The sequence below is a fragment of the Nanorana parkeri genome, unplaced genomic scaffold (genome assembly GCF_000935625.1).
Source record: "Nanorana parkeri isolate BGI_ZX_2015 unplaced genomic scaffold, ASM93562v1 scaffold767, whole genome shotgun sequence".
Taxonomy (NCBI): Eukaryota; Metazoa; Chordata; class Amphibia; order Anura; family Dicroglossidae; genus Nanorana; species Nanorana parkeri.
Genome location: NW_017307035.1, coordinates 688,564 through 698,646, shown reverse-complemented (window position 1 = coordinate 698,646; position 10,083 = coordinate 688,564). Strand labels below are relative to the sequence as shown.

General features: G+C 43.2%; 1 protein-coding gene across 2 annotated transcripts in view; it reads left to right on the top strand.

Annotated features, from left to right (window-relative positions):
* Window positions 1-10,083, top strand: part of HPS4 (HPS4, biogenesis of lysosomal organelles complex 3 subunit 2) — a 54,353-nt gene that overhangs the window by 21,841 nt on the left and 22,429 nt on the right. For both annotated transcript variants that reach the window (XM_018564633.1, XM_018564632.1), the window contains exons 6-8: window positions 2,212-2,325; window positions 3,645-3,739; window positions 6,207-6,273. In XM_018564633.1, coding sequence (XP_018420135.1) covers window positions 2,212-2,325; window positions 3,645-3,739; window positions 6,207-6,273 — 276 coding nt within the window. The remainder of the gene's footprint in view (window positions 1-2,211; window positions 2,326-3,644; window positions 3,740-6,206; window positions 6,274-10,083) is intronic.

The following is a 10,083-nucleotide window of genomic DNA, read 5'->3' as shown; positions in this document are numbered from 1 at the left end:
GTTTGCAACCTCTTTGCAGCCACTTCCTGTTTAAATGCCCTCCAGCAATGGCCATGGTGTGTACGGCATGCAGTACTTTTTTAAACGCACCGCAGTGAGGCTCGCTACAACTGCATTGCACTGTGGTGTGCGCATAGAACCTGAAGCAGAACGCCAGGCAGAATTTTTCCTAACCCTTGCAGTGGGGCTCCCCCGCATTGCAAGGGTCAAGTGCTTGTTTTGGTCTAGGTGCTTAACAAAATTAGAAAAGTTCTACTCACCCGATGCTAGGAGCCTGGAGCCTCTTAGACTGGTCCCTGGAGCCTCTCTCCTGCGCTGCAGCAATCTAAGGTGCTGTAAACCATCACGTTCTATACACCGCGTTCGAGTGAGTATAACAGCACTGTCCAGGCAAGCGCACACCAGCAGCCATGCGGATGAGTGTGGCTGCTGGTATGGACAAGCCCTTAAGCTTGTATATTTTATTGATTATGTTTACATATACTTTTAATTAGGGATGCACCAATACCGCTATTTCAGTATCGAGTACCGATATTTTTTTTTCGGTACTCGTCAATACCAAATAGCGATACCGGAAGCCCCATTAAGGAAGCCAGGCGGCATGTAATGACTTGCCACCTGGCTTCCTGATTAGCTGGGAAGCCGGGCAGCGTGTAAAGACTCGCCACCCACGTGTGTGATGAGATAGCATGCAGCCGGCTTCTCGGCCATGAGGTGACGAGGGAGCATGAAGCCGACTTCTCGGCCAATCAGAAAGCCGGGCAGCGTGTAATGACCTGCTGCTCGGCTTCCTGATACCGAAAGTATCGGGCTAGGCAACGGAGCATTTGGGCGAGTACAAGTACTTGCCCCAAATACTCGGCACCGATACCAATACTACTATCGGTATTGGTGCATCCCTACTTTTAATAGTATAGTGTCTATAATAAGAATAGTCTAGGAATTCTCTGTTTGCTCATAAAAAAAAGTTTTTTTTTATCAAACCTGTATTTGAAAAGTAACATTTAAAGTATCATTACACCGCTAGGGATAAAGAGAATAAATGTAGCAGCATACCTTAAATAAGTGTTGCTTCCTGTCCCTTTTTTGTGCAGTCTTTGCCGCATTCTTTGTCTCTGGCAATCTGGCGTGGCGTTTGCGTGCACAAGGTGGCTCGTTTGCATTGCAGGGTCTCCTTGGTGCCTTCCTGATGGTGCATGCTCCTGGGTGGGACTGTTTCTTTCTACATTGCTTGGTGACATGCCTGTGAGTTGGGTGCTCAGTTCACGAAATGTCATTTTGACATTTAAATAAAGTTTTAAGAAAAAAGTGCGATGTGGCTCGATCGAGTGCATTGGCACTGTCCTGGGATATGCACACCAGCAGCCGTGTACTTGAGCGCAGGTGCTGGTGTGAACAAGCCCTAAAACCACTCTTCTAATTATCAGAACTCCAGCTTTGCTTGAGTTGCACAAATCGTGAAAAAGAATTCAAGCTCATCTGACAATTTATTACCTAAACACGACAGCTCCTTTTAGGCCTTTTATATGTCATCATTTGTGTAGGTTGCTGAAAGATTCTGGCTGGCCAAGGTGTAAGTTAAGACCTTGCAATCCTAAGGGTTAGCACTTACCCATCAATAACTGAATGGTGGATGTTAAAGGAGAACTATGAGGTGAGTGATTTTCACTCACCTCATAGTTCTAGCCGACCTGTGACAATGAGACTGTCACAGGTCGGCTCAGTAGATCGGGAGGTGAGCGAACATATACCGGCGTTTGCTCACCTCTCGATCCTGTCACGGCTCTCTGCCGTGACAGGGGAGGGGCTGGATTCCCCTCTCCCCGCTCTGATCCGCCAGCGCTGACTGGCGGAACGGACAGGGGAGGGGGCAGGTACAGCTGGCTCTGCCTCTAGATAGGTAGAGCCAGCTGTCAGTCACGCAGCTGGGTGGATCCCGGCACAATTGTGCTCGCGGTATACTGCGGTGTCTCAGTCGCGGTATACTGAGCCTAGGTTGACGGGAGGACGCTAGTTTGTGTCCTCCCGTTACCCTAAGGTGTCGTGAGGAAACCAGACACAATTCTTCCCAAGTAATATTTGTATTCAGAATGTTTAATTTGTTGTAGAATTGCACCGCAAGGTAAACCCCTCTTGAGGAGTATGAGGGTTACCAGTGTTGAGTAGTTGTAATCTGTTAAGTGAAACTTGTTAACACTGGTTCCTTCTTAGGTCCGCTCCCGGGAAGAGCTGAGCGAGGAATGGAACCTTTATCTGGAATACATACAGAACACTCCTGAGTTACACCGGATCTTCAACTCCCTCAGCCATGTGGACAAAACCAAAGTATGGGTTCCTTTTATGTTGGACTATCATCTCCATGGACTGATTAAGCCATTTTCTTCTGTACAGAACAGTGGAGATTACAGTTGATGTTGTGCATGCAATGCTTCTTTATACAGCAATAGCCAGCCTGCTAGTGGTTGGTTTCGGCCTGACAAATTCTGCTGCAGAAGGTGCGTTGCAGTGCCATTTATTTCAATGGAACTCCAAACGCGCTTCGTACCCACAGTGTGATCACCCGCACTGGAACGCACAATGCTGTGCATTCCAGTGCAGTGCGATTGCAAAAAAGTGTGCATGCAGTTTTATTCTGAAGTAAACTTTGTAACACTGCATTTGTGTATTTTATTTTAAGGATGGGATTTTTTTTTTTAATCTGATTAATCAAAAAAATAATCAGCCCACTAATCGAATAGTTGCAGCCCTACATGTAATTCCCTACGCACAAAGGCACTGTTTAATTCTAGCTTGGGTATCCGCTACAGCGAGCATTTTAAAAGCTTTTAATGGCAGTTTTCTCAAAGTTCTGGATATAGCTTTTAGCAAATATTAAGTGCAGAATTAAAGGAGAATTATGAGGTGAATGAAAATCACTCAGCCTCATAGTACTAGCCGACCTGTGACAATGAAACTGTCACAGGTCAGCTCAGTAGATCAGGAAGTGAGCGAACACATAGCGTCGCTTGCTCACTTCTCGATCTATCCCGGCAGAGAGCCGGGACTGTCACGGCTCCCTGCAGGGACTCCCCACCTCTCCTGTCCGATCCTCCAGCCCTGACTGTCAACTCCAGCCAACTGTCAATCACGCAGCTGGGTGGATCCAGACAGTAATGTCGGGATCCGTCCCGGCTGCGGCGTCTCAGTATACTGAGCTTTGGGTGACGGGAGGACGCTAGTTTGTGTCTTCCCGTTACCCTTAGGAGAACTATGGGGAAAATCCCTGACCCCATAGTTCTCCTTAAAATGTTTTCAAGCTACTTTCAATTCTCTTGACATACTGTGCTTAGTAGTAATTGTATGGTATGATGTAATCTTATTCCATACTCCTGAAGCTCCTGTTGAAGCTGATGCTCTTTTGGCTATTTACAAGATAAGATTGAACCATGTCTGTGTGATAGTGCTTGAGGGGACCAGCCAATACCAGGCTGCGTTACAGACATATTGGGGGGGCAGTTCACAAGCCTTAGTAATAAATATGTTCGACTAGATGACTAATCAGGAAGTTAGAGATATAAATTCATATTATCTTACTGTTTGCATGGATTTTGGGGAAATATTTCTTAAAAGGTGACTGATAATTCTTACCCGTTTATGTTCTACAGGTGGATCCACTTCTTTTACTGAAGGCTGCACTCATTCTGCAGACATGTCAGCGCTTCCCTCATATCCTGGCTGGCTGCATTATGTATAACAATCGGTAAGGCAAACATCCTTTAACTTTTTCAACGGAGTGTACTCTGTTGACATCCGCTTCTGTGTGGTGATAATGGAACTTATAATAGACTTGTGTGGAGAGGAATATGGAGGATATTGCTAGCTGCCCGACTCTCATGCCAGCCAGAGTTTTGGCTTTCTGAACCACTAAAGTAGGCTATTAGGGCTGCAACAACTAATCGACATAATCGATTATTGAAAAAGTTGTCAACTTTTTCAATAATCGATTAATCGGTAGCAATAATACATTATACAGCGCAATGCAGAATACCACCAGCTGTAGAAGAGTACAACAAATCCCAGCAATAATACATTATAAAGTGGTACAATGCTAAATACCACTAGCTATAGAGGACTACAAAACCCAGCAATAGTACATTATACAGCGCAATGCAGAATGCTGCCAGCTATTATGTACTATTGCTGGGATTTGTTGTATTCCTCTATAGCTGGCGGTATTCTGCATTGCGCTGTATAATGTGCTTTTGCTGGGTTTTGTAGTCTTCAATAGCCGTTGCCATTCTGCATGCATTGCTGTATAATTTTACACTTTCCATTTCACTATATTGCACACCACACTATCTTTTTTTCTTTTTTACGTCCGCCGGTCCAAGCTTGCTCCTGTGATGGACTACAACCTTAATACAAACTAGTAGTCCTATCACTGGAGCCATTTTTTAAACTTTATTTTATAGTTTATCCGATTAACCGATTAATCGAACTTAATAATCGGCTAATCGATTTTGAAAATAATCGTTAGCTGCAGCTCTATAGGCTATGTACATTGTGAATTTCAGCTAGTTCTTGATGAACCGGCCACAATTCACCCTGTGGGCGTCCCTGTCGGCACTCTCCTGCCTGGCATCCCTCAATCAGTTTTCCAAAGAAACAGGTTGGAAAATTCTCGGCTGAACAGAGCTTGCAGCTAGTCCGATCGGGTATTCTGACAGTGGCTGGTCCAGAATACAATGCAAAACAGCGGGGGATTCCTCCATCCATGCTCGTAAGCGTGGATAGAGGAATCTGTTCTATTTTCTTTGTTGAACCCACAGGTTGAATGAAGAAAATATAACCGCGCCGTGTATATCCAGCTTTACTCAGGACAAGAATGCAGAATGTGAAGTCAGAATTTCTGCATAATTGTTCCAAGTCAGTGAAGCAAAGTACTGACATTGCCATTGGATAAGCATGACAGCCAAGATACAGAAGGTGAGGTCCGCAATGGCAGGTAATATCTGGTTTCTTTAAACACACATTTAAAGTAAGCTTCTATTAGACTGCTGGTGTTATATAAATCATGTTTCATATTAAAGATAATAGACTTTCAAACTGCACATAAGGACCAGCAATCTAAAGTGGGGTGCCTGCTTAAAGGAGATCTATGAGGTAAGTGATTTCCACTCATTCCCATAGATAGAGCCGACCTGTAACAAAGAAGCTGTCACAGGTCAGCTCTATCGATCGGGAAGTGAGCAGAAACATGCCCCTGATCCGCTCACTTCCCTATCGTCTCCCTGTAGTGAGTAGTGACCATCAGTCACCGCTCCCCACAGGGATTTCCCCCCCCCCCCTATGATCCTCCAGCACTGACTGGGGGCACAGCTGGCTCTGCTTCTAGATAGGCAAAAATAGCTGTCACTCATGCAGCTGGGTGGATCCAGACAGAATTGTCAGGATCCGTCCCGGCTGCTGCGCTCTCTGTATATTGTGGGCAATAGCTCGCTATATACTGAGCTTTGGGTCACGGGAGGAGGTTAGTATATGTCCTCCCGTGACCCTAAAGAGAACTATGGGGAAAAACACTAGTTCTCGTTTAAACATTAAGAGCACCACCAGACCACCCCGTCTACTGCTTTAGCCTTTCAAAATTACATTGTATTCAGGACTGGGGCACAGATTTATAGAACTTCAATTCTTATGCCAGAAAAAGTGATGGTTGCTTTATTTCACTTCAGAATATCAAATTGCAGAATATTGTATAAAGTGTGACTAGAATGTGTGCCCCTCCCCCCCAGACAGTTGTTGGTCCTGTAGCTCACTGTTTTTTGCATCATTCCTGATTTGAGTTGTTTTTATCGTTCAACGATAACAATGTTTTGGCATTGAATGCTTACCATTTACTTACTCTGGTGATACGATTCATTTTAGGAATTTGCATCTCATTTTGGGGATAAAAGAAGCCTATTCCATCTCAACATAACTGTCCTTTTACTTCTTCCATTAGCTCATCCCAAATAATTATTACCTTTTGTATCACTTGCCTCCTACTAATATGTAAGCTCTCATGAGCAGTGCCCTCCTAACCCTCCTGTATTGTAATTGTACTGTCTTCCTCCATTTTGTAAAAATGCTGCACAAACTGTTGGCAGTATATATCGTGTAGAATGATGATACCATTTTTTAAACGTTAAAATGAAAGCAAACTATTTTTGTTCTACGTTGTTGTTTAGGATAGTGAGTACCCAGCTGCCTCCCGCTTTGACTTCCAGGATTCTCCTACAGAGGCTTGTACTAGCTGTAAGTATCCTGCAAAGTACTGTCTCTTTACCTCTGTTAAAGCGTAGCTAAACCGGAAAACCAAAATGTGATATATTGCAGCTTACCATTCTTTAGATGTGAGCACAAACTATCTCTCCTGCTAGGAGGCCACCATGTGTGACTTCCTATGTTTTCTTTATGTTGTGTTGTAATAAATGTTGAATACTCACCTTTATTGGCTGAATAGATTACAACTGTCAGCTTTTACGATCACCACCCCTGAAGAATAGATCTGAGCTAACTAAAAGGTTGCATTTGTCTAGTCAGCTAACCTATAATCCTAATTTAACTCTTAATACACTTTTTTTCTATTGGCTAACATGGCAAAGCAGTCTCTTGTCTTATAGATTATGTGCACAAAGGGCTATTGGGAGATCTGCTGAGGGCTTTTCTATAGTAAGACTGCTTGCTCCTATCACCTGCAGCTTTTAGAAGAAGAGGTATTGCCATAAGTTGAAAATTCTTGTTGCATTTCCCCTGGGGACCAAATACACACTTGGAAACATTCAATTCTGTGCAGTGACTGCTGAGCTTTCGTGGTCGACAGCAAGCCCCCTACCTCCACTGCTGTCCAACCAAACTGCTAGCAAGGAGACAAATCCTATAGTTATCTCTGACAGACAGAGGGCATACAGCGCCCGAACAACTCCCACCACTGCCTTCTGAAAGCTGCCAGAAGGAAGAATTTGCAGCCCTCCATCTAATCTTCCTTGTGCCTCTGCCACCTTTGTACTAAAAGGAAAGACTGAGCCCAAACCCATCTGCCTGTTACTTTGTAAGAGAGAAACTACAGTAGTAGTTGTTGGCTTGTGTTGTTGTAAATGACAGAGCACTGTAGAGGACTGGCATCATTCACAATAACACAAGCCCACAACAACATACACAAGATACTACGCTGGTTGCCTTGAGGAAAGGTTGGTGGTTTTCGACCTATGCCACCCTATGTAAATATATTTACACTGATTTCTTCATCATGGAGTGCTGGCAACCCTCCTTCCACTCATTCTGTCACGCTCTGCACCATCCATTGCTGTCAATACAAGCACCCTTCCTTGCTATTTTTGGTCAGCAAGTTGTATTGAGTGCGGTTTTGGACTGTATTAGATACTACTCTAGTCTCTCTCCAATGAATGGCAGGCGTACGGGTCTGGACTCAAATATTGGAGAGAGACTAGTGTAGTAACTGCTGGCATGTGTTGTTGCGGGCTTGTGTTTTTGTGAATGACAGTGGTCCTCTCCAGGGCACCATCATTTACAACAACACAAGCCGACCGCTACTACTGTTGTCTACATCCCCTGAATAGCTGAAGGCAGGTTCTGGGCTCAAACTTTTCTATCAGAACAAGGAAGTCTGTACACAGAAGGTGGCAGAAATGAGCAGAAAGGACACAGGCAGAGCTGCAACATTGCATGGAGGACTGCAGAATGAAGAGGAGGAAGGTGGATGTAACTGCCCTATAGGAACACCTATAATTTGGGCTTCAACCTGGGGTAAGGCAACAGCCAGGACTGACATAAATAAAAATGTCAATCCTTGCTTGATTTCAACAAAACAAAATCATCTTTAATGTTAAAAAATCCACAACAAACAAACGATTTAATTAAAGTATCTTGTGATGAGAGAAATATGTAGGTTTCCATGTCCTCTTGGAAATGTTAGTTGCTTGGCCTTCAAGCTGGTGCTTTGGCTTTAATACTTTGACTCTGACCCATAAGAAATAAACAGGTTAGGAGCTCCCTGACTTTGCTCTGAATGTACTTCCTGCATGCTTAGTCCAGGTCTGTAATTTAGAATGCATTGAAGGCAGTTAGCATTTTCAGAAGGAACTTGGCAATGGTACCCACAACATTTCTCTTGGCTTAAACACATTGAGGAGAATTTATCAAAACTGTAGCAGTTGCCCATGGCAACCAATCAGCTGCTCTCTCAGTTTGTTCAGTCAAGATTTCAAAATGAAAGGTAGAACCTGATTGGTTGCTGTGCACGGCTGCTCCAGTTTTGATAAATTCCCCCTCATTCTGTTCATATGCTATGTTTTGTCAAAAGAATGTAGAATCGCACTGTTGCTCCAGTACCCACAACCTACCAAAGCATGATTAGCTGTAGTTGGATTTGAGTAATTTCGCTTCTTAACCCTTTCGCTGCCAAGCCCTCCGGAATTGAGCCCTGGTATATAGCAACCAGCATTTACCAGTTTACCAGTTTAAGAAGCTGCTAGTACCATTCAATAAAAAAGTTTAAAGTAGTATTAAAGTCTAATCTAAGCAGTAGATCTATGCAAAAACATTTAGAAAAATAAAAAAGTTACCAAATGGGTAGAAACATACCTCTGTCTCAGACTCCGTGGGAAAGGAAGAAACAGCAATCAGAGCTAGATCAGAGACCGGCACCGGCCCTGGAGGGACTGCTGAAAGCTACTGTAAGGAAGGAGATGATAGGATTGCCTATGTTCTTGAAAAAAAAAAAAAATGAATATATTTATTTTAAAAGCAACTAGTGCAAGTACCTGAATCTGAGTTAGTATTAGCCACTTGCAATAAATTATACAGCAGAGCTCAGACTAGGAGAGTAAAAAGCCAGCAATTTGTTCTTCAGTGCTATTTGTATGTATCTGACCTCTAGTTCTAACAAGGAACATGCTGATTGGAGGTGAGAGAAGAGTGACAGAGGGGTGAACTCATCAGTCGGCTGCTTCACCTTCATTGTCCAGTCACAGGCTGGGAACGGGGACAAGCCCTAGTTGTATTACTTGCCTACAGTCTGGCTGTCCTATGTGGCAGGGCTCTGTAAATCTCAGGATTAGATTAAATACAAATTCTTTGGGATGTAGAACAGTTCTCATATGTATTTCATTTGTTTATTTAGCGGTTTGTCCAGAATGTAGCTTTTAAAATGCAGTGGCAGTGTGCCATAGTGCAGTAACTTCTACAGCCATAGATAGAGAAGTGATGGATCCAAAGTTAGTCACCGTGAAAACACTGCTCTTTATATGTTCACAAAATGAGCATATCTTTTATACATCATATATTCTATATATTATATAGCCAAAAAAAGCTCTGGAGCTCACATGCACATTGTCATTTCTTTGATCACCGCATGATGTTTTTAGATTGTAAGCCCTCAGGGGCAGGGCCCTCCTTACCATCTTGTCTTGAATTGTATTGTGATTGTAATGTCTTCACTATTTTGTAAAGCACTGCACAAACTGTTGGCGCTCTATAAATCCTGTATAATAATATTATTGTGAGTGATAGTCATTTGTTTTTACCAATTGATTCCTAATGAATTACAAGAGGGATCTCACATCTTACTTGAATCCTGCAGGCAGTGAAAATATTCAAAATTGAGAGCGGGCTTATTTGTTAATGGCTGACTCTAAACATTAATCCTGCTAGATTTCCAGACCTTTGAAGTTGGCATAGCAGCTAATAGGATTGATGTGCCTATGTTTGCATGGCCTTTGCCATCATTTCCATGCATGTGATGAGCAGATGAGAGAGGTCTGTCATCTACCTAGTGAGAGGCATTGTTCTGTCAGCAAACAAATGATTTGCGTCTGTGTGTTTTGATCTGACTTTATCCTTTTAGTGTGGACTAATTAATCCTATCACTGCTATTTGCACGCCCAGCCTTTGTAAGAGCCGACCTCTGTGCTGGAATGTGTGAGGCCACTTCTAGGCATACGGTAGAAGACTAAACTGAGCCACGCAATGCATGTCGGGGACTGAGGCTTGAAAAGTACCTGTAAAAACTCATTTTATTTTACTGCCTATTACATATATATATAT